At 46.2% G+C, this 24,893-nt stretch overlaps 1 protein-coding gene across 7 annotated transcripts in view; it reads right to left on the bottom strand.

Annotated features, from left to right (window-relative positions):
* Positions 1 to 13,989: 13,989 nt before the first annotated feature.
* Positions 13,990 to 24,893, bottom strand: part of ARNT2 (aryl hydrocarbon receptor nuclear translocator 2) — a 200,999-nt gene continuing 190,095 nt past the window's right edge. For 5 of the 7 annotated variants that reach the window (XM_055277476.2, XM_055277477.2, XM_063638637.1 and 2 more), the window contains exons 18-19: positions 20,203 to 20,339; positions 13,990 to 18,330 (exon numbers count right to left, since the gene is read on the bottom strand). In XM_055277476.2, the coding sequence (XP_055133451.1) occupies positions 18,232 to 18,330; positions 20,203 to 20,339 (236 nt within the window). In that variant the 3' untranslated portion in view covers positions 13,990 to 18,231. Of the gene's footprint in view, positions 18,331 to 20,172; positions 20,340 to 24,893 lie in introns of all 7 variants that reach the window. The other 2 variants (XM_055277481.2, XM_055277480.2) reach the window with 1 other exon arrangement.

Raw genomic sequence — 24,893 nt, forward strand, 5'->3', positions numbered from 1 at the left:
TGTCTCTAAAAAAAAGTGGCCATCCGAGCCTGCCCAGCTACTAGGCGGTCAGCTGTCTGCCCACTGCTGTGACCTCTTGACCTCCACCTAGAGGCTCAGCTCGGTTTCTGCTGCCATCAGGTCAACTTGCTGCTTGTTCTGCCCATGAAGCCTGTTTCTAAAACCTAGGCATCACCTTGTGATCTAGGGCGGCAACCAAGGTCATAACTGCTTCATGATGTCCGGGCCCTCGTCTGAATAACCTTCAGGGGACGAGTCCTCGCATAACGGGCGCCCGGCTCCTGCCTCTGCCTTGCCACTGGACTTGTACTTGTTGGGTCCCGAGTGACTCCTAAGCTCCAAAGCCAACGGACACTTTCAGGCTGGAAATTACTTTCCAGTCGTGTCATCTTGTCATTTGACATTGTTGATGCTACTTCCATAATACATGTCTGTGAAAAAAATTATGGTTTCCTTTTGGCTTTCTTGAGTGTTGAAAGTGAGTTCATATCACCATGGCCAGAGGATACAAAGGAAAGATAGAGGAAGTCGGAAGAGTGCTTTTTATTTATTTATTTATTTATTTATTTATTTATTTTTGATAGAGTCTCGCTCTGTTGCCCAGGCTAGAGTGCAATTTCTTGGCTTCTTTGATTTCTTTGATTGCACCAACGTAAATTTCTTGGCTGTGTAAGCTGTTAAAAAGGAGGTGAAGGAGAGAGAAGGATGAACAGAACTTCTCTGTACATTTCCTTGCAACCTCCTGTAAATCTATAATTATTTCAAAAGAAAATGGTTTCTTTAAAAAAAATAAGGCTTCAGTGCAGTGTAAATGCAGTTTATTTATAAATTACAAAATGCTCTTCCTGCCGAGTATGGTGGCTCACGCCTATAATCCCAGCACTTTGGGAGGCCAAGACAGGCGGATCACCTGAGGTCAGGAGTTCAAGACCAGCCTGCCCAACATGGCAAAACCCTATCTGTACTAATAATACAAAATTTAGCCGGATGTGGTGGCAGGTGCCTGTAATCCCAGCTACTCGGGAGGCCGCGGCAGGAGAATCGCTTGAACCCGGGAGGCAGAGGCTGCAGTGAGCTAAGATCGTGCCACTGCACTCCAGCCTGGGTGGCAGAGCAAGAGTCTGTTTCAAAAAAAAAAAAAAAAATCCAACAAAATCAAAGTTGCATTTGGAAATTAAGACTTACAAATTAAGTTGAATTTGGAAATTAAGGACCCTCTTGTTCTTGTGTTTTTTGTGAGGCATCACCAACACATACAGGCCGGGGAGGTGCATGCAGTAGTACCTTCAACTGGCAAATCCAGCATTGCCTTTTGATTGATTTCCTCACCTTCGATCAATCTACAAACACGCATTAATCAGCCAGGTGCGGTGGCTCATGCCTGTAATCCCAACACTTTGGAAGGCCAAGGCAGGCAGATCACTTGAGGCTAGGAGTTCGAGACCAGCCTGGCCAACATGGTGAAACCCCATCTCTACCAAAAATATAAAAATTAGCTGGGGTGTGGTGTCACACGCCTGTAATCCCAGCTACTTGGGAGACTGAGGCAGGAGAATCTCTTGAATTTGGGAGGTGGAGGTTGCAGTAAGCCGAGATTAAGCCACTGCACTCCAGCCTGGGTGACCGAGTGAGACCCTGTCACAGAAAACAAAACAAAACATGCATTAATCACTTTTCCACTCAGGAAGTTTGTCCATTCTAGGGCATTTCTAATCTTGTCCTCTTAACAAATAGATTCCAGGCAGAAGTAAGAATGCAACACATTTTAATGCAAAACTAAAGCAAAAAAAAAAAAAAAAGGAACAACCCCCCTAATCTTCGTCCCGGAACCTATTAGCCTTAAGCTGTGTGGATTCATATTTTTCAGAACATTGGGTCTTTCCTTATTTCTTTCACATAGGCCTCACTCTTTTGTCTGCCTGAGGATTGCTGAACAAGAAGAGTGGCAGTGTTGGTTTTAGTGATTTATGACTACTGCTTATATCCTGCCAGATTTCTTCATTGCCCCATTTCCTTAATTAAGTCATAATTCCTGTCTTTGCTTTGTCTCTTTTCCTTTCACTTCCACAAACAACAGACCTGGGGGGCAGTTCTGGAAACTCTCTTCCCTTCCACCTCCCATTTCGCAGTGAATCATATTCTAATCACAGAGATCAGTGCAGCTGGCCCTCGGCATCCTGAAAGCCTCCCTCTCCTCTTGAGGTCCTGATTGCTTCCCCCAGCTAGGGCGAGGCATCCCCCTGAGCCTGCAATGAGGAGGGTTGAGGACACCTGTCCCGAGCCTTCCGTGAGCCCTGAATCTTCTAAACCTGTGCAGTGGTGGGGTGGGAGTGGTGGCAGATGAGAGTGCCTGAAAGGAGGTTCCTAGAGAATAGCCCTGAACCTCCCACTTCATTATTGTCCTTTGGAGGTTTAAATATCATGGGCCAAGTTTTCCTTAAGCCATTCCCTCTCTGGCATTGGGGATGAACAGCTGTTTGTTGTCTCTCCCAGGTCGGCTGATTTTGCTTCCTGTCCATGTATTGTTCCAGCTCATGCAACTGTCGTCTCTGCTCATCCAAAAGCTTAATCGGGAATTGACACGTACTTTTCTTTGGCCCCCACTTCTTTAGCAAGGATGCATGTAACTGCTCCTTGCACTCCTGGATATTTGGTTTGGGCCTTCTCACTTCTGAGACAGAGCACCTGGATTCCTGTGCATCTCTGTGGAAGACTTGGTAGCTGGAACCCTCCCTCACTCCTTGTCTGTGAGATGGGTTGAATGATGTCCGCCCTCCACCCAAATATGTCCAAGTTCTAACCCCCGGTACGTGTGAATGTGACCGTATTTGGAAAGAGAACTTTTGCAAATGTAATTAACATCTCAACGTGAGATCATCCCAGATTTAGGATGGGCCCTAAATGCAATGGCTGGTGTCCGTGATAGAGACAAGAGAGGAGAGCATGAGACAGAGACACAGGGAAAGGTAGAGGCAGGGGCTGGAGATGTGCAGCTGCAGGCCAAGGCATGCTCAGACTTGCTGGCAGCCTCCAGACACCGGGAAGAGGCATGGAGCCTCCAGACGCCGGGAAGAGGCATGGAGCCTCCAGAAGGAACCAACCTTGCCAAGACCTTGACTTCAAGCTTTTGATCTTCAGAACTGTGAGATAATTTTTGTTCTATGAAGTCACCCACTTTGTAGCAATTTGTTGTGGCAGCCTGAGGAAATGAAGATGCGGGTGTATTAGGGTTCTCTAGAGGGATAGGACCGATAGGTTAGATGTATACATAAAGGGAGTTTATTAAGGAGTATTGACTCACACAGTCACAAGGTGAGGTCCCACAATAGGCCACCTGCAAACTGAGGAGCAAGGAAGCCAGACTGAGTCCCCAAACCTCAAAAGTAGGGAAGCCGACAGGGCAGCCTTCAGTCTGGGCCAAAGGCCCGAGAGCCCCTGGCAAACCACTGGTATAAGTCCAAGAGTCCAAAAGCTGAAGAACTTGGAGCCCGATGTTCAAGGGCAGGAAATATCCAGCACGGGAGAAAGATGGAGGCCAGAAGACTAAACCAGTCTAGTCCTTCCACAGTCTTCTGCCTGCTTTTATTTTGGCCGTGCTGGCAGCTGATTAGATGGTGCCCACCCGGATTGAGGGTGTGTCTGCCTTTCCCAGTCCACTGACTCAAATGTTGATCTCCTTTGGCAACATCTTCACAGACACATCCAGGAACAATACTTTGCCTTCTTCCATCTGATCAAGTTTGACACTTGATGTTAACCATGACAGCAGGCTTTTTCTGAAATTGTCTCCTGACTGGGGGCACCAGCAGCCGGCTAAGCATTGGAAGCCGCACTCTTGGGGTGGCGCTCCAGGGTCTCTGCCCAGATTTCCCCTTCTCTGCTGAAGGAACCAGCTTTGGGTTTCAGCCACTCCCTCCTTCTCAGGGTTCTTAGAGGGTCTGATGAGGCTGCTGGGAGTCTTATGTTGGTTTTCCTCAGGGGAGAAGCAATGTTGCTCTCTTCAGAAAGTTCAGCCTCAAAGACTCAGGATTTCTTTTAATGGGTAAATCACTAGCGTGGATTCACCTTCAGTTTATGGTGTGGACTTGAGCAGAGTACATGCACTCGACCTGGCCAGCCTTTTCTGGGTCAGCGTGGAAGGGTCGTTCTCCACAGGCCTGGTGAGTGGAATTTGATAGAGAGGGCTCCTCAGCTTCTCACAGGATCTTTGTGAGTCTGATTTCTGGCCGTGCTTCTGCAGAAAGTCCAGGCTGAGAGGAGCTTTTCTCTCTTGCTGAGGCTTCTGGGAAACAAAATAAAATTCTTCAGAACATCTGGATCTCCTTTCTTCCTCTGAGAAGGTGGTCTCTGTTATCACTGAAATCCCCTTCAGACTTTTGTGGTCTTATAAAATCCTATCAGCTTCCTCCTCTCCAGGCAACAAATATTGGCATCCTGGGTAGGGTCACCAAATGTCCGTTTTCCTGGGACTGAAGCATTTCCTGGAATGTGCTAAATTCACTGCTAAGACTGGGAAAGTCTAAGTATTAATAAATAGGGATGGGTTGCTCTCTCTAGTCCTTGAAAAAATTGATCTTTGAGGACAAAGCCCTGTTCGCATCTATAGTATGAAACATTACTAAAATATTATTTTGATTGAAAAGTGAAACTTAATTTCTTTGTATCTATAACATTGTTTTTTGTTTTGGTTTTGTTTTGTTTGTTTGTTTGTTTGTTTGAGAAGGAGTCTTGCTCTGTCGCCCAGGCTGGAGTGCAGTGGCGTGCTCTCAGCTCACTGCAACATTCACATCCCTGGCTCAAGTGATTCTTCTGCCTCAGCCTCCTGAGTAGCTGGGATTACAGGCGTGCGCCACCACATCCCACTGATTTTTGTATTTCTAGTAAAGGAGGGGTTTTGCTATGTTGGCCGGGATGGTCTGGAGTGGCCGACCTCAGGTGATCTGCCCGCCTCGGCCTCCCACAGTGCTGGGATTACAGGCATGAGCCACTGCACCCAGCCTCTATCTATAGCTTTTAAAAACACATATGTTTTTTGTTTTTTGTTTTTTGTTTTTTTTCTGAGAGTGTAATTTACATAGCAGTATTTACAAATTCTTACTATCTATGCAGCTGCAGTTTAGTGATTATTACAATAGTCCTGCCTGAGGCTGAGTTCTTCCGAGGTGGAATCTGAGAAAAATTGGGTAAAAGTGATTTATTTAAGGAATTCCCAGGAAAAACTGGGAGGGATGTGGAAATTCCATCTGCCACCACCTCCATCCCACAATTGCACAGAACATGCAATACACAAGGAGGCTCAGCTGTCCCCAAACCCCAGGGAAGGCTCAGGGAGACATCTCACGCCAGGAATTGAGATTGAAAAGAAAGAAGACTAAGCAAGGCAAATAAAGTTTCTGCAGAGGATAAATGTATCTCAATCCTACTGGGATGCTGTGGAGAAAATATGTTACAACTTAGAGATGCCCCCGTCTAGGAGCAAGGAAGCTGGCCTATTGATGCCCCTGCACCCAGGAGTCATTGGTAATAAGCTATTCTTTGTGGGATGTAAAATCCTAGGCACCCCTGGCTCTGCCTGCTTTGGCAAAGTAGGATCCAATACTTGAGGACAGTTTTTCAAAAAAGGGATATGGATCCTTGTGCCTGAGCGTGAAAGCAGAAAGCAGGTGGGGATGAAAATAGGCAGAGGGTCCCATGGCCTGCTGGCAGCGCCTTATGTCTCTCCAGCAGAAGAGCAGAGTCCCGGGGACCTCTGTGGCCTGCGCAGCAAGGCTATGCTCTCTCAACCTTCCCTGTGTCCCTAACCTCCTCATTAACGTCCAGTGAGGCCCAGGTCCCTTGGATCCTGGATGTGTGGCATCTACGGAATCCTTGGGCCCAAGATGCAGTGAGAACCTGCATTTCCATCTTGGCCCCGGCCACGAAGCCCGATCACCTGCCTGTCTTCCATTTTTTCTTTATCTACGGGCCATCTGCCTGAGACATGCCATGTTCCCATCAGATGACCCCAGGCATCATGCAGGGTCCACTCAGGTGACAGGAATCAGTACTTTACTCATTGCTTTTCAATTCTTCCCATCTGTCATTCATTAGGAATCCTTTTAGAACCCGAGGATTCAGGTTAGATGAGATGCCACCACTCTCTGAATACTCCTGCCAGCCTGTCCTCTTGAAGCCTGCCAATTTTTGTCACAATGAGATGCCAACTGTGTCTCCATCCCAGCTCTCTGCTTCCTTACCATAGACTTGAAACAGACCAGGAATGAAAATACAAGTTTGCATGCTCATAGCCAGCATAGAGCGGGGATTCTGAGACCTATCTGAAAACTTTTCTAAAGCTGCAACCAGTCATTGTGAATTCATTATAGATAAAGACAGTTGAGGAATGATGGTGTGACCCAGAGTAAGACGAATTCTTTGGAATTCATTGAACATTAATTGAGTGTCATGCACTGTACAGGGCATAAACCGATGAACGAAAAACCTGAAGTAGCCTTAACTGAACACGTCCTCAGCATCGCACCCTAAATCATTTCTCTCTTCTTCTGTCCTATCTCCAGGAGAGCCAGCCCATCTCTTTGTGCTAGCACCTGGGCTTGGACAAAACTCTTTCCCACCCCAACCTGATGACTAGGAAGACAGCCTGCTGTTCTTGAATTAACACTTCATTCTGCCTGTTGATAGTGAGCCTGGGATGACTCCAAGCTCCCTGGCATCTTCTTAACATCTGGGATCCTTGTTCTTCATGGAGTTGGTAACTAGTTGGCTCTGTGTGCTCTTCCACAGGGAGCTCTCAAAACCATGCCTTTCCTAGGACTAGGTGGGGTATAAGGGATCACGAGGGTTTCCAGGAACCCCATGTAACATCATCCTTGACATGGCTCTATTCCATGGGCCAACTTAAACTCAATGTGGCTGCAATGAAAACATGGCTGCCAGTTAAAGGTGTGGAGATTCTGTGAAAAAAATGAGTAGGCACATCTTCTGCACTCAACGAGCCTTGTGAATGAGAAATGCTCACACTCTGATAAATCTCTGTGATGAAATGTTGTTTTCTGGCCTCATCAGCCCCAGGCCACATTTCTTTATTCTTGGCATATATGTTTGACTCTGAGTAAAATGTGTGGAAAGAATTAGTAATTTGGAGGTTGTGGCTGTAGAACTAGAGGCAAGCTACATTCCAGGCATTTTATTCTGGTGTCCTGCTGAGAGGCTATAGCTATTTCATGACTTATAGGGGTCTCGGGCTTGGATTTGGGGGTCTGTTAAGTGATTTCTGCAAAAGGTGAGCCAACAAGCTGTGCGCCCCGTGGGTAGACTCCATCTTTGATGGGCCCCAACTGGGACTTCTTGCTTAAGTCATGCTAATCACAAACGCATGAGATACTCAGCCCTTCCCGGACTCCCCCTTCCCTCTTTTGTGTTGGTGCAGAATAGGTGACCTCTACCAAAATCCTTAGTACATTCCAGAACATCATATTGCTTGCCTCTCCCCTCAGGATGAGGCAGTCCTCATGAGTGGGACCTGGGTCTTCCCTGTGTAGCCTCAACCCCAGCACTGTTCATGGAGCAGGTGGGGGGGGGCCACAGAAATGCTTACTGAGAGAACATGCTTAGAGGATTTACAGGAGAAAGAAGCTCATGATTGTCAGGCTTCAACATGGTAACAGGGGGAGCTTATTTTTCTCAGTGGAAAAATAAGTTCTTTCTGGGAGTGGAGGCTGAGAGGGGAGTAAAGTCTAGGTGGCATCGTGAGAATGAGTGCTGGTTCTTCCAGCGGCTTTGTCCCACTCCCTGAATTCTGAGCAGACACGGTGCTTCTCTCACCCCTGCACTTGACCCCTCTCATCTCTCCTTACTCACTTGTCCCAATCATCAATAAGAGTGAATTGGAGCCAAGTGTGGTGGCTCGTACCTGTAATCACAGTACTTTAGGAGGCCAAGGCAGGAGGATCACCTGAGCCCAGGAGGTCGAGGCTGCGGTGAGCTGTGATTGTGCTACTGCAATCTAGCCTGGGCAACAGAGGGAGACCATGTCTCCAAAACAAAAAAGAGGCCAGGCACAGTGGCTCATGCCTGTAATCCCAGCGCTTTGGGAGGCTGAGGTGGGTGGATCTCCTAAGGTCAGGAGTTCAAGACCAGCCTGGCCACCATGATGAAACCACATCTCTACTAAACAAATATAAACATTAGCTGGGCATGGTGGTGAACACCTGTAATCCCAGCTACTCAGGAGGCTGAGGCAGGAGAATTGCTTGAACCCAGGAGGAGGAGGTTGCAGTAAGCTGAGATCGCACCACTGCACTCCAGCCTGGACAACAGAGTGAGACTCTGTCAAAAAAAAAAAAAGAGCGAATTGGAATACAATATTATTGTTCTTCATACTTTTCTATACTCTTCACTTTAAAAACAATGAATGTATATCATCAGAAAAATCAGAAAAATAATTATATTGTTCCATCTACCTAAAGGGTATATTTTTGTTAGCTGTTTATTTTGAGGATTGAAAGAGGGACTACAGGTAAAGCACCAGCGTAGGTCATGGCAAGTCCTTTGGCCTTCATTCAGTACTTCTTCTCCTCATCGTGTCCTGCAATCCACTCAGCTTCCCATCTGCAACAGGTGTGTCCAACTAGAGTGCATTCTACCATCGCACACAGGTGTCGTTCTCTTTCCCACTCCTTGGCCTCAAAATTCTGTAGTGGTTGTAGATTTCAAGTTACTGTGGGTGATCATTTATTCTCTTCTTATTCTGGCAGGCAATTTGCTTTAGATTATTTTTAATGATTTTATAAGTAATATATATTCTTTGTAGAACAAGTCATATTAAAAGTTACAAGGATGGAAGGGAAATTCACCTCAGATCCCATTAGTTTGAGACTATCATGAAGGGATTTTCATCCATCTGTTATACATATAAAGGCACGTGCCTTTTTTTCTTGGAGAAATACACAAAATAAATGAATAAATGCATATGTAAATAATTTCATGTAAATGCAATGTTATTATACTTAACACATTTATTTTAAGTTTTGCTTATTTTATCTGCTTCCACAATCCCTCCAAATACAGCTTATTAATGTGAATACAGTATTTTATACATTTTCTTTTTTCTGAGACAAGGTGTCACTCTGTCACCTAGACTGTAGAGTGCTGTGGCATGATTATGGCTTATTGCAGCCTCAAACTCCAGGGCTCAAGGGATCCTCCTGCCTCAGCCTCCTGAGTAGCTAAGATTACTAGGTATGTGCCACCACACCTAGCTAATTATTATTATTTTTTTTTTGTGGAGACAGAATCTTGCAATGTTGCCCAGGCTGAATACTTTATACATTTTCTACATGTACGTATGTATATATACAACCATGTACTCACACGTGAACCTAACTAATGTGCTTTTGGTCATGTTTGTTTTATCAACATAGATTAATTTCATCTATAATTTTCTGATTATTTCTTTTATTTATTAATATATTGAAATAATGCTATCTGATAGTTCATGAGATAGGTATTCTCCAATGTATTCATCCATTCTTTTATCAGTGAGCTTTGCCTTAATTTGCAGTTTTCCCCCACTACAAAATATGGTGGCAATAAACGTTCCTATAAATATATCTGTATTCAACACTCTTATTTTGCTAAGATGGATTATTAGAAATGGGGTAGCTGAGTCAAAGATATAGTTTTATTTAATAGATATTGTCACATCACTGTCAAAATAAATTGCAAAAATTTCTATTTCTACCAAAAATAACTAAGATAATCCTTACACATTCATTCCCACTTTTGCCAGTCCATTGGGGTGAAAAATGTCATGCCATTGTTACTTTAATTTGCATTTCTCTGACTACTCGTGAGATTTAAGTGTCTGCTTTCTGAGTTATGTCTAATTATTAAATATTTCCATTATACATCATTTTGAGAAAAGTATTACAGAATTTTACATGCTCATTACCGAAATGAAACAGCTGTTTAACATTTTGCCGTAATTGCCTCAGCTACTTTTCTGTTCCTTTTTAGTCAATACCTCTTTTTTTTCTCTTTCTTAGTTTTAAGGAATTCAATCACACAAGTCATTCTATGTCTTTCTTCTCTCTAAGGATAAACATTATCCAGAATTGTTTTTATCATCAATGAGGTTATTTTTCTTTTCTTTCTTTGACTAATTATCTATTTATTCACAAAATATGTTAATGTGTTGAGTTATAAAAATATGCACAGCAGTTAAATTCAATGTTATATTTTTAGAATTTTTGCATGTGCAACAAGATATTTAAGTGCTGCAATATATTCCTTTGTGTACCTAAATCACAGTTTATTCATTTCTCTACTAAAGGATAGATTATTTTCTTCGACTTTTTCACTCTTACACACAGAGCAATAAATATCTTTTTATCTGTCTTCTTGTGTATATGTGAGACGTTTTGTAGAATAGACAGTTGGAATTAGAATCACTGTCATGGGTTTGTACATCTTTGACATTCCAATATGCTGTTGGCACTGATAAACATCATCTTTTTCAGAGCAATTATGCTATTTCCCACTAGCTAGGAAATAGAATTCCTGTGTCCCCATATCCTCAGTAACAATCGTGTTATCAGACTTAGTAAATCTGAGTGACATAAGCATTTATTTTGTTTTAATTTTGCCTTTCCCTTAATTACAATGAAGTTCAGCCTCTTCTAATAGATTTAATGCCATCTGAGTTTCTATGAAGTCACAACTCAAACTCTTTGACCATTTTTCTATTGAGTTCTATTTTTTTAAATTGACTTTTAGGAATCTTTCATATATTCTGAATACTACATTGTTGGGTATACAAATTGCAAATATTTTCTACCAGTTAATGGACTGTTACATTTTTTGAGGCTGATTTTTTAAATTGAGTTAAACTTTATCAATATTTTACTTCATGGTTTGTTGTCTTTGTGCCAGGTTTAAGAAATCCTTCCAAGTCTCGATTTTTAAAATATATTCTCCTAGATGTTTTCTAAATGTTCTACATACATTGCCTTTAACATTGCGATGTTTTCATCTGTGTAGAGTTTATTTTTTCTATAGGGTGTGAGATGAGAGTATGAAGATTTATTTTCCTACATTCTTCCCTCGAGCACCATCTATTGGAAGTCTAGCTGGTCCCTGTGATTTGTAATGCTGACTCTTCCAATCTTTCTGAATGTCTGTGGATTTCTAGATTCTTTGTTGTGTTCTATGATCTACTTTTCCATCTCCATGCTAACCTTATACCTTTTTTTTTTTTTTAGAGAGAGGGTGTCTCACTCTGTCACTCAGGCAGGAGTGCAGTGGTGTGATCATAGCTCACTGCAGCCTCGAACTCCTGGGCTCAAGCCATCCATCTCTTTTTTGTAGGGATGGGGACTCACTATGATGCTGATTTTGAACTCCTGGGCTCAAGGGATCCTTACGTCTCAGCTTCCCAAAGTGCTTGGATTAGAGGTGTGAGCCCCCATGCCCGGCCCAACCCCACACTTCTAATGATAAAGCTTCCCACTGTCTGGTAGGATAAAGGCTGGCTCTTTTTTCTCCTTTTCTTCCTCTTTCTCCCTCTTTCTCTTCTTTTTTAGATCTTATTCAACAAAATTTACTGCCTATCATTTTTTCTTCCATAGGAAATTTGAAATCAACTTGATAAATTCCACAAGAAACTGCTGTGATTATTTTTACATCAACTTTATTTAGAGACAACCTATGCACAACAGATTTTAATGTACCCATCTTAAATGAAGGGTTTGATGAGTTTTGTGATTTGTATACACCTTTGTGACCATCACACACAAGAAAGATATAGAACCTTTTCATCATCTCACAAACTTCCCTTGTGTCTCCTCCCACTTACTCCTCTGGCCAGCAACCAACGATCTGCTTTCTGATTGGATAAGTCTTATCTAGCGTTTCATATAAGTGCAATCATTGTGTATGTTTGTGCTTGGCTTTTTTTGCTCTGCATAATGTTTTCGAGCTCTGTTTATGCTGTTGCTTGTATTTGTGCTTGGTTCCTTTTTATTGCTGGGTAGTAGTCCACTCTGTGGTGGTACCACAATTTGTTTATCCACTCACCTGTTGATGGACATTTAGGTTGTTTTTCCCTCGTGGCTATTACACATGAAACTGCAATGAATATTCCTATTCAAGTCTTTGTTTGGAAATATGTTATTTCTCCTGGACAAATAGCTAGGTATGAAAAAGCTAGGTCACAAGGTGAGTGGATGATTAACTTCCTAAGAAACTGTTACTCAAAGTGGCTGTACCATTTTGCCTTTACGAGGGTTCTAGTTGCTCCATATCCTGGGCAACACTTGCTATCATCAGTCTTTTTACACTTTAGCCAAATATTAGAGTCACCGTGTATTTTAATTTCCATTTCCTTGATGACTAATGATGGTAATCAGTTTTTTCCACATGCTTATTTGCCATCTGTATATTTTCTGTGGTGACGTGCCTGTTCAGATTTTTCACCTGTTTTGTACTGAGTCATTTGTCTTATTCCATTGTAAGAGTTCTTTACATATTCTAGGTACTAGTCCTTTGTCAGATACATGACTTGTGAATGTTTTCTCCCATCAGTGGCTTATCTTTTCAAGCTCTTAGCAGGGTCTTTTGAAAAGCAAATGCCTTTAATATTTCTATAGTCTGATTTGTCAATGTATTCTTTGACGGACCATGCTTTTGGTGTAGTATCTAAGAAGTCTATGTTTAACTCAGGGTCACAGAATTTTATGTATACTTTAAATACGTGCAGTCTAATTTATGTCAATAATAGATCAATAAAGCTGTAAAAACTAGCAATGCTAGGTGTTTGATGGAAGAGTTTTAAAATGATTTTAGTCTGCCATTTTGCTATAATCCAAAAAGTTCTCTTTCTGCAGAGAAAAAATAGAATTTGAACATCATGGGGGTTAGGGACGCCTACTCTTCATGCAGTTGAAAGTCCATGTATAACTTTTGACTCCCCTAAAACTTAACAACGAATAACCTACTGTTGACCAGAATATAGATAACATAAACAGTTAATTAACACATATTTTGTATGTTATATGTGTTATATACTGTATTCTTACAATTAAGTAAGCTAGAGAAAAGAAAATGTTAAGAAAATCACAAGGAAGAGACAATATACTTACTATTCATTAAGTGGAAGTGGCTCTTCACAAAGGTCTCCATCCTCGTCATCTTCACATTGAGTAGGCTGAGGAGGAGGAAGAAGAGGAGGTCTTCCTGTCTCAGGGGTGGCAGAGGTGGATGGAAGAAAATCCACGTGTAAGTGGACCCGCACAGTTCAAACCCATGTTGTTCAAGAGTCAACTGTATTTACTAGAGGCAGCAGCATATCAAAACACTAACAATTTTGTAAGGATTAAAAAATAATAATAAGAGTGTTTGAAGAGGACAATATATACAGGGCTTTGGACTGAGACCTGAGTTCAATATCCTGGTTCTGCCATTTCCTTCCTGTATTTTCTTAACTTCTCTGAGTTCCAGCTTCTCCATCTGTAAACCAGTGAGAGTAACCACATATCAGATTTGTATTAACAAAAATAGCATTTGTAAGGAAGCTTCTAGAGAGCCTTGCCTAACACAGACGGTCAAGAATTGTGAGTTTCTTTTTATTATCTGTTTATTTTCTGTTGGTTCTAATACAATATGACTGGTAACGCTGGTTTCCTTTGTTTGTTTTGTTTTGAAACAGGGTCTTGCTTTGTTGCTCAAGCTGTTCTCAAACCCCTGGGCTCCAGTGATCTTCCCACCTCAGCCTCCCAAAGTGCTGGGATTTATAGGCCTGAGCCACTGTGCCCAGCCCTAGTTTCCTTTCCTAGCCTAAGAAGCTAAACCTCCAAAAGGGTCACTCTTTAGTATAATGTATGCCACATCCTTTACAGATTATGACACAATACAGCCCGTAGGAGGGAGTGTAATGCAAAGGGCAGGTTCCAAGGATGGTTCAATTACAAACTTGGCCCGGGCCAGTCGTCGTTCAGAGCGAAGTCATTTTTATTGTAATGAAATTTTAAAAGGCAGTTACATTAGTTACACATATACACAACCGACTTAATAACTGTTAGTCATAGAGAACATTCAAGAAATACAAATGATTTATCCACAGCACAGTTCACATCCATAAGAAGAAAGAGAAATGGTTAAGTGCTTAAACTGTCCACTGACACCTGCTCATGAAATCTTTTTTCTTTTTTTTCTTTTTAAAAGAAACTGAGATTGTTAGATGAAGTGAGCCATCCTGTTCCCACACAGCCTGTGAAACCTCCATTTTGCCACTTTCAAGGTCAGTGCCCCGCAGGCCCTGGCCTGTTGTTGACCATAACACCAGCTTTGGCCACAAAAGCCAGGGACACCTACGCTTGGAAATGTGCCTGCACCACTGTGTGGTGCCTCCTTAAGTTGCCCCAGACTCCAGATGATCAAGGAAAAGGTGAATGTCCCAGTGGCTCGTGGCTCCTTCGTACGGGGGGTTTGGTGGGGAATGACCCCTGACAGGTTAGGACACAGCAACTTAGGCCAAGCCCATATTTTCTGGTAATATAAAGGACATTTCTATTCTGATTGTTATTCCTAGAGCTGTTCCGGTCACTGGCTTCTTCCTGTTTATGTGGCAGGTCAGAACCGTGACGGAGCAAGGTGAGCCCAGAGAGGTGGTGTTCACATTCTCGTGTAGCTTATGGGCTGCCCAAAGTGCTGCCGGGAGTGGGGAGATCACCATTCATTCCCTGGGACTGGTTTCTCTGTCGGCTAAAGCTAGAAGGACACTGATGTTTGCACGTGTGACTAATCTGGAGAACATGTAGTCACGTTATTGACCTGGAAGAATAAAGCTCCCCAGTGTAAGTTCCTTAACAAACAGAATCCCCCCACTCTCTGCAATATTCACTTCTCATGAAATAACAACAGTGTAGAATTTGGTATGTTGGAGAGTAGAGCAGAATGTGGCTATTTGTGATGGCTGTCACTCGCTGAAGCCAAAGCTAAAATAAAACTGGGGGGAGTGACGCATGGACAGAGTGTTCTAGAGCCATCCTTGGCCATCCTGTTCCCATCACTGACCCAGTCCTGATGGAGCCTTACTGTGGCTGCATCTGTGTCCTTGCTGCCGTCACTGTACAGACCTCTTCTGTGGGAAGCTGTCTGCTTGCCCGGCCTAAGGAAAGCCAGTTGAAAGTCTAGTAGTTCAAACGAGGTGTGAGCGAGGAAGTGAGTCACAGAGTCAAACAAAGTCACGCGTGCCTCTCCCCTTCCTAATCCAGCTTCTAGCCCGTCTCCAGTCAGAGAGGTATGTGCTGGGCATGGGCTGAAGGACAAGCAGACCACAGGGGCCATGAGCATTCTGGCCTCCGAGGCTGGGCGGGACTGGCATGGGAGGCTCTTTCGCAAACCAGGATAATTAAATCCTCTGGGGCTTTAATTCTTACTCCAGTTTGTCTCAAAAATCCTTGGTGAAAACCCCTGGGCCGCGTGCGATTCTCCCAGTCCTGGGCTTCTCCCCCTCCATCACCCCTATTTTCTTATTGGCCCCATGATGGCTTTTACAAATCATAAGCAAAAAGTGGGGTCAGACTCTACTCAGATTTCCCGCCTGTGCTCCTAGGACAGAGCTGGAAGGGAAAGAGGCTGGGCCTATTTAGTCATAATGCCTCCCCATCAGGTCTAGCTTTCATTCATCCATGAATCCTCACCCAAGGGCCAAGAACTGAGTTCACTGCACCCTGAACCCCTGTTGAGGTAGGAGAAGTAGATGTCGGGAGCAAGGATCCTCTCCTAATTTTGTTGCATCCCCTCAGTGCCCAGCACAGCTCCGGATACAGGGCAGGTTCACAGTCGGCATGCTCACCTGGGCCTGTGTATGCACCTAAGAAAAGCCCCAACTCTCCTCCAAGAAACAGAAGGGGCAAAACAAACATAAGACCTCCCAAACTTCCAAACTCGCAAGCTAAAGGCTATAAAAAGTCTTTCATTTCACTGAGAAACACTTCTTTGATCCAAAACCTATTTTTGTGCCTTTTTTGGGGGAAATAATTATGCCCAAGGCCTGGGGCAAGCTCAAGGCTGCTGGAGGCAGAGGTGGTCCCAAGGGCAGGGCAGGCAGAGAAAGGCCCATTCTGGGGCTGGCCCTGGGAGGATGTGCAGGGTTTCAACCACTTGCCATTTCCCCAGAAGCAAGAAAGCCTCTGAAGTTGGAGTGAACACTGCATGCATCTACAATGGAGACCCAATCACCATTACAGACAAAAAGCTCTAGAAACTGCAAAGTTGGGGTTAAGTTAGAGTCTAGGAACTGCAGTCATGTACAGCTGGCGACCAGCCAAAGGTGTTTTACTGAGGAATGTTTGACTTTCGTAGGTCCCCCAGCAACACTGAGCACATGGATCTCCCTGGCCAGACAGGGCTGGGGTTTAATGTGGAGCTTTCAATGGATCACAGCAAACACTCTCTCCAAACTCCTTCCTGCATGCTGGCCTCACTCCACTCTCAGGTTCCTAGAACCAATGCCACTCTTCTGGGTCCTGCAGAATCCATGGGCAGGGATGCACGGATTGTTTCTGAGCATTTGCACTACCAAGCAGCGTCTGCGAGGGCCTACCTGAAGGACTCTGGGAGGGACACAAGGGCTTTCCCAGACGGTGGGTCCCTCCACCTGCCCTGCGGCAGCCATGGTACCTTTTCTACCGTATGGGAGCAAATGGGTTGATGGGCTGGTGATAAGAAACAGGGAGGGGGCGTAACGGTCACAAAAGGAAGGAAACACAAGAGGCCGAAGGAGTCCTCACTAGTGTAAGGTGTGTGGGAGAAGGCAGAGGTCCCTGAAAACGGGGGATGGATTCTTAAACTCTCCTCAAATCCAAGCGAACAGCAAGCCAGGGATCATGGGCTCAGAGGTCAACCAGGCAGAAGATTCTAGAGTCAGCTCTTGTTCTTGTCTTGAGACCACCAGAGAAAGTCAAGGCCGGTGGGCGTGTGGCAGAACCAGAACTGGAACCCAAGTCTTCTGCCCCTGAGACCTGCACTCTGTGCCTCCCAGAGCTGCTGTTCCTCCAGTCGGGCTGAAGAACGAAGGCTCAGGTGGCCTGGAGGACAGTGTTTCACGGTGCCCACGTGAGGAGGCCTGGACGTCCTACCCTGCTGTCTACATCTGTACAGAAGGGCCAGGCCTCTGACCTCAAGGCGTGCTGTCCTGCAGGCTCTGGGCAGGCACAAGGTCTCCTCCTCTCACCAGTGGGGCAAGGATGAAACATGCTTATGTGGGATCAGGAACACAGCTATTCAGATCCAGTTGGGAGGAGGGTGAGTGCTCCCATGGGGCTCCTGTGGGAGGAAGGGGCTGCTTCCTCTAAGAGGAGGAGCTTGAATCTGCACCAGAGGCTTGGACCAAAGAACTGACCTACTCATGTGAGCATGCCCCTAGCTGTGCCTCCTGGTGACCCTGCTGAAGTGTCAGCCTGTTAGCCCAGCTCCCAGACCGTGGGCTGAGCATCCTCTGGTCATGGCCGGTGCTGCTGAGCTTGGGGACAGGGCCACACATTTTGGCTCTCTACATACTCTGGATTCTATACACTCACGCTGGCCACACATGACAGACACAAGGCACAACACATCCATCAGGACAGCAAGTCCGTGTCACACTGCACAAATTACATATGTCCCGCGGCACAATGGATGCACAGACAGACCAGCAGAGCTGAGGGGCAGGTGCCTCTGTGTCTCTGTGCTTCTTGGCTCCAGCTGGCAGAACAAGGGCTGTGCGCTCTGCTTGCCCATTTTTCCAGCATTCCCCCGGAGCCCCACACATCCATCAGAAGTGAAAAGCAAGAAGAAATCTGCTTTCAGCATCCTGGGCAGGCCTGCTGGTGCTGCTTGGCCGCTCTGGGCATTGGCTGAACTTTCATGGGTATAAATTGTCTATTAAGAGATTATTCACAACCAAACTTAAGGACCCACTAGGCTCACCTCCTGAGCACACACAGATAAAATACAATAAATACAACTGATCCCCTAATGTCTGCCAGGGCCCCTGGTCAGTGGCCGAGCAACCGCGGCTGCAGGGGAGAGTGGGGCGATGACGCGCCTGGGGACACACAGCGGGGGAGATGGCTTCTGGTGGGGGGGCCTGCGGCAGGGCAAGCAGGGCGAGGGTGGGCCTCGTTCACACGGGTGTTGGCATCACAGTATGGGTGGCACTGTACAGCAGGAGCCTCACTCTGCCCGCAGCTACTCAGAAAACGGCGGAAACATGCCCAGGTCGGCAAAGTCTTCGATGTTATAGTTGCCAGTCCCCTGGGTTGGATCTCCCGGCATGGGCAGCATGTCCTGCAGAGGAGAGGAAAAGAGAGCCACAGGGGAGTCAGCTCCTCTGTCTGTGCACTGGGCATGTCCCAGGAGCCCAGCCTGCACTCACCCTCATGGCCATCCCTAAAGGGGCAGCCCAGAGGTCCTCCCCGGCCTTCTGCGGGATGCTCTGCAAGGGTCCTCAAATGTCTGAGACCCTGGGAAACTGTTCTTCCCCGGGAGCTGTTGTGACAGCAGGTAAACGGCATTAGGACACGCCCTTTGTCTATCTAAGGTTGAGTCAGGGACCCAGGGTAGACGAGAGCCCCATTGGCGGGGAGACCCCAGGCTGGCCCCAAGCAAGGTGCACCTAACAGATAGCAGATGGCCAAAATATAAGAGAAATGCAACGCACAGTGGAGTGGAAGGAAGATGTGTGTGGAGACCTGGGTGGCCTGTCTTCCATGTTTATCTTAGCGCAGGGACAAATCCCTGAATGGTTAGATTTCAGTTTCAGCATGTCTTTCCAGTTCTCTGGGCCTCAGATGACCCATCCAGAGAAAGGGAATAGCACTATTTCAATTTCTTACAGCCAATTCCCCAACATGTGTTCTGTTGAGTTCTCAGCAGAATTCTGTGGACAAATAAGTTTGGGAAACAAGGCACACTTTGCCCACCTCCTAGAAATCCACAGTCCTTATTGGTGTCATAAAAGCTCTGATACGTCCTGCAATAAAGAAACTTAATAACTTTGTTTAACCAGCTTTTCGTAAGCTTATTTGGCCAAGAATTCTTTTTAGCATCGTGACCATGAAGATCCATGTCAGGAAATTCCGCCTTACGGGGTTGCTGTGGGGCCTCAGAATGGGCAAGGAACAAGGCCTTACAGAAGGAGGAAGGAGAAGATGGCTGCAGTCAGGGGAGGCAGGGGAAGGCCTGGGTGAGCCGTTCCCCTGCACATTCACAGAATGCTGCCCTGAGTGACATCTGAGTCCCAGGCCTTTGTCTGTGAAGACGCAGCTGACCCCGGCAGGAGAGGGGCTTGGGATGAGGGTGGGTTCAATGGAGCACTGATTCTTGAGAAGGAGGGGTTGCAATCCTGGGAGTCTCAGAACCCTCCCACGACATGGTTCCTGCCCCTATCATTGTTTTGCAGGGCAGGCCTGGGGCATGCAGGACGTGCCTGGGCTCCCGTTACAAGGACCTGGAGGGATGGCTGAAGGGGAGTTAATGGGCTCGTACCTCCATTTGAAGCCTTCCAGTAGGAATGTTTCTGGCTGAAAGTTGAGCCAAGGAAGCGCGCAAGGGGCAGGGCCCTGCTCTGTGGGGCTGCAGCGGCGCCATCCCCAACCACACAGTCTGCCTTAGACACAAGGGATGGTCTAGAAATGTCTCAAATAATGGAGAGTTTCAAGGTGCCCAGGTATCCTCAACCGGGGACTCTCCCTGAGCTTAACCACAGAGGAGAGCAGAGCCAGGGCAAAGCTGGCACTGAGCAAGGGCTTGGGTGGGGATGTCCCCCACATCCTCTGGGCTACGGTGGGGAGAAAGAGGGTCAGCCAGTGACAGACAGCCAAGCCCGGGGGCACCTGCAGCTCTTAGGAGAGACCCCCTTCGGCCTTGGTTTTGTGCCTCTCCCCTGGATAGCTCTGGAGTCTGGGAAGCATCTCCAACTGCAGCCTCCCCTATTGTGTGGCTTAGCTCAAAGGCTACATCAGCCCCTTCTTCCCGCATGCACCTGACGTTTCTGGCTGGGTAGGATGGGGCTTTCTACTCCTGGACTCCCTCTAGCCCAGGCTGGGCCAGAACTCACGATGGCTATCGGGCAGGCGGTGGTGCGGCAGAGACCGAGGGGGAAAGGAAGCAGAGAGAAGGCGCCGGTACCTACGAGAAGGCGGTGCTCGCTCGATTTACCTGGAACACTTCAGTCTGACCGGGCTGCTGGTGGGAGTGCTGCTCACCGCTCTGCTGGCCGTGGTGCTGGCTTTGCCACTGTGACCAGACTTCCGAGGGCCGCCCTTGGAACTGCCCGCTACTTTGTCCACTTTCAGCTGAAAGATCCAACATACAGGACACTTCCTTTAAAAGCCATCCTGTGGTTCTGTGAGACCTAAGAACCACTGCGGCTGGAGGGCTGCCTGCTTCTGAAAGGCATGTTCCCTCCAGAGCTGGCAGAATGTGTCTGCTATCCTCGTCTTTCTCACTGGCTGACAGATCATAAATGGAGTGGATAAGAGACACAGGAGCCCTTTGCTCAATGGTGCAGGTACTTGGCCAGACAGGGTGGTTCTTCCTGAGGTCACCTGCCAGGTGACTAGGTGCTTTAAGCCTTGGAGTGCTCCTTGCACTTGGTGACTGTGCACAAAGGCCTCCTGCGGGCATCTGGGGGCAAGGGGCATGTCTGTTGCATGCAGAGCGTGGGCTGACAGAGGGTTTGTCCTCGGCAGTACGGTGTTGGCATGAGGAGGAAGACACACCTGCCCCTGCTCCTGACTCCCTCTCGGTCCACCGAATGCTCTTGAAAGGCATCTGGCCCTGCTAGAGGAAAAGCCTCACCTTGGCATTCCCCTGAGAACTGCTAACCTCAGCCTCTGCCCCCGAGCAGCTCCTCGGAAGCCACACACGCATTATACAAGGTCCCCCTGCAGGGCCAAGCACCACAGTCTTTTCCTGCCTGGCTCTTTGGCAGAGTGTTTTCTTTGCGTCAGTTTGTTTGGGGAGAAGGAATTTGGGCACTGGTCAGACCAGACAAGGTTCCTCTGTGGGAATCAGCAAATTCATTTATAAATGAGAGCCACTTTGCTTCTGTCTTACAGTTTATACAAAACAACAGCCAATGGAAGAAACAAAAAATAGGAAACATAAGTGGAATTGGTCTTTACATATGAGAAAGAGTCTACTCCACTGCCCTGGCTGGAGTGCAGTGGTGCAATCATAGCTCACTTCAGCCTTGAAATCCTGGGCTCAACCAATCCTCCAGCCTCAGCCTCCCGCGTAGCTGGGACTACAGATTCATGCTACAATGCCTGACTAATTAAAAAAATTTTTTTTTTTTTTTTAGAAACGGGGTCTGGCTCTGTTGTCCAGGTCTCAAACTCCTGGCCTCATGCAGTCCCCTTGCTCTGGCCTCTCAAAGTGCTGGGATGAGTGAGCCACTGAGCCTATCCAATAAGTGGAATTTTGTCTAAAAACATTTTTGAGATTCAACCAAAGAGGAAGCTTAAAAAAATATCTTCAGAGAGGATACCTTTAATGAACATCAAAAATCTTAGAAAGTTTTTTTCTTGTTTCAAATCATTCAGTACTATTTTGGAGATAATGGGCTCTCTATCAAGCTCTGGGTGGCAAGACAAGCCCCGTCTTGTCCCATACTACTCTTTCCAATGGTCATGCTGGCCACAGGCAAGCCTCAGGCCCCACTCAACCCCCAACCTGGGCACTGTGCTAATGTGAGGCCAGGTTAGAAAGTGTTCAGGGAGAAGAATCTCTCTCTCTCCCTCTCTCTCTCACCCATCCACCCATATATAATGCCTGAGACATAAAGGGCTTTAATAAAACACATAAGGTCCCTTTAATGCCTTACTATTGGTGCTTTTTAAACTCTACATGATGACAGTAGTTGGTAAAGAATTCTATAAAATTGAGGCAGGGTACAATTCCCTTCCTTAGCATAAGAGAGATGTAAATCGTACTGTGCACATAGGATTCTGCTATAAAAAATTCATCTGCCATTGTGAAACGTCTTTTCCTGATAATGCCACACAAGACCCCAAGGGCCAGGAGGAACTCTTTCATAGAATCGTGTCCACTGGCCTCAGCAGAGGGAAGGCCATCTCCACAACTGTGGCAAAGTTAAAACAGCAGCATCGCCAGCTGGAGCCATGAGGAAATTCCCACCTGACAGGCACCTGTCCCATTCTGGAAGCCTGCAGAGGCTAAGCACAAGATGGGGCCTTCAGTGGGTCCATGTTGCTTGGCAGGAGGGTAGAGGGACATAGCCACCTGTGCTGAAGGAAGGTCATGGTAGACTGGGGGAATGTCCTTACGCATTCAGGGAGATGGCTGCCACACAGGGTCACCCAGGATGCTGCTGCAATGATGGTTTCCTTGGGGCTTGCCCACTACAAATCAGTGCCCTCAGCCCTTCCTCCTTAAGGCACATACCTACCTCTCCTTCCCTTTGCCATCAACATTTACAGCCACCCCCACACACAGCATCTTCTCTTTTCCCTCCCTTCTCAACCCTGTGCAATTACTCTACTGCCAGGCCCCATCCAACAGGCATTTGAAGAGCGTCCATTCTTCTCAATCTCTCTTGAGTATCCAACACTCTTGATCATTTTGTTTGAAACTACCTTGTTGACTTCTAGGACTGAACTTGATTTTGGTTCTGCTACTTCTTACACTACTCTTTCTCACGTGCCTCCTGGTCCTTACTGTAAGTGACCTTGTCTCTTAACATATGTTGAAAGCAGGGGGCTGAGTCAGGCCTTCCCTCTCGTCAACAAACAAGAAGGAAATAACCTCTTCTAATCTCATCAACTGACTCATTCATTTATTCACTTGGCAAATATTTCCTGAGCTCCTGCTCTGACGTGGGCTCTATGCTGGTACTGTACATACACTGGAGAATAAGATCGTTCCTCTCTCAACAAGCGTATAGCATGGTTGGGAAAGGGAGCAAACAGGCGATTCTGCACAGGTGAGAGCTGCTCTAAGAGTCAGAGGAACTAGAATAAAAACCCTTACGAGAGATATCTAACTAGCCATGTCAACTAGAAAAGGTTTTTCAGAGATCTCAGATGACACCAGAAGGGGAATTAGTAATTAATCTGGTATAGGGCTTGGAGGCGAGGTTGAAAATAATTCTAGAGAAAAGGGTCAGTCTGTTCAAAGGCCTGATAGTGAAAAAGGGCTTGGTTCATCCGGGCATCTACAGGTGGCTCAGGATGGAAGAGGTATAGAGTGAGATCAGGCAAGTCGTAAGAGATAAGGCTGGAGGGTAAGCCAGGGGTCAGGTTCCACACTATCAGTATGACCAACTTTGGGGACAACAGAGAAACACTGAAGGTTTTTAAGCAGAAGCAGGAAGCACACAGATGTGTATGGTCCATGGGTAAGTGGACAAAAAGAGAGGGAAAGAGACCAACCGAGAAAGGAATGGGGTAGACAAGAGGAGAGGGAAGGAGTCAGACAGGAGGAGGCTGCTGTAGCAATCCTTGCAAGAGATGACAGTGGCTCAAAACACGGAACAAAAGACAGCTGGAGAGCAGTGGGTGAATTTGAGATGTGATGGAGAAGGAGGTGCCTAGGCTTGTTGATTGATTACTGACTGTGCTGAGGGGTGTGAGTGGGAAGAGCTAGGGATGATAAACTTGCATTTCTGGTGGTATTGACAGTCCCAGCTTCTCTCCTAAGCTTTGGCTCCATCCATCCCTGCCATGTCTAAGCAGTATGAAAGACACCTTAAGCTCTCCATGCCTAAGGCAATCATCTTGCCTCCTCACATAGTCTGGAGCGGAAGAACACAAGCATAGGCTCTTTCCCCTCACTCCCACTTCAAGTCTAATCAGTGGCTGGGGTCGGCTGAGTTCCCACTCCCCTAAATACCATCTCTCAACTCCTACCTGCTTTCCTCCATTCTCAGTGCCCCAACCAGTGCTGTGAGTCATGGCCACACCCACTGCCTCCATAACCACACAGCTACTCGTGTGATCTCCCTCCAACAGTAGTCCACTGCTTACAGACTGCTTAGTGGTTGACTGTGGTCTATGCAGTAACATCCATGTTCTGGATGTTGGCATGAAGATCCTTCGCGATCTGGATCTATTTTTAGCCTCATCTCCCACTTCATGTCTAACTCCAGCCCCTCTTGCCCTAGTCACATGACAATACTCGCATGTCCCCCATTAGTCACACGCAGTTACATCTCTGTGCTACTGCACATGTGTTCTTTCTGTCATGTACATCCTTCCTCTTCTCTGTGCCTAGATAATTCTAGTCAGGTTCAAAGCCCTAATCAAAGGTGACCTTGTATGACTGACTCCCTCAGTCACTGTCTCCTCGTAGCTTGCCTGTGGCCCATCACACTATATTGATTTACTACAAATTGTGAGGACTTGAGGCCAAGGACTGTATCTATGTCTACCCCCAGGCTTTGCTGAAAATAATGCTTGGAATGTAGGAATTTCAACAAGAACGTGCTGAGGGAAGAATGAAGAAAGGAAGGAAAGAAGGAAGGAATGAAGGAAAGAAGGAAGGAAGGAAGAAAGGAAGGGAGGGATGGAGGGAGGGAGGGGAGCGAGGGAAGGAGGGAGGGAAGGGAGGAATGGAGAGAGGGATGGAGGGAAGGGAGGTAAGGAGGGAGGGAGGGAGAGAGAGATGGGAGCGAGAAGGAAGAACATGAACATTCCATAAACTTATTTCTATTTGCATTTGAGGTTTCCTGGGTATAATGAAATAAGCACACATTCTCTCACCAGTCTTACCTCAGTGACAGCCAGAGATGAGGTAGGGTGGAGGGGAATAATGATTAGAGGAAGATTAGCTCTCTATTCATATTTGGGGTACTTGATTCTGTTAATTACATATGTCAGATTTCAGAA

The sequence above is a fragment of the Symphalangus syndactylus genome, chromosome 5, assembly GCF_028878055.3.
Source record: "Symphalangus syndactylus isolate Jambi chromosome 5, NHGRI_mSymSyn1-v2.1_pri, whole genome shotgun sequence".
Classification (NCBI taxonomy): Eukaryota; Metazoa; Chordata; class Mammalia; order Primates; family Hylobatidae; genus Symphalangus; species Symphalangus syndactylus.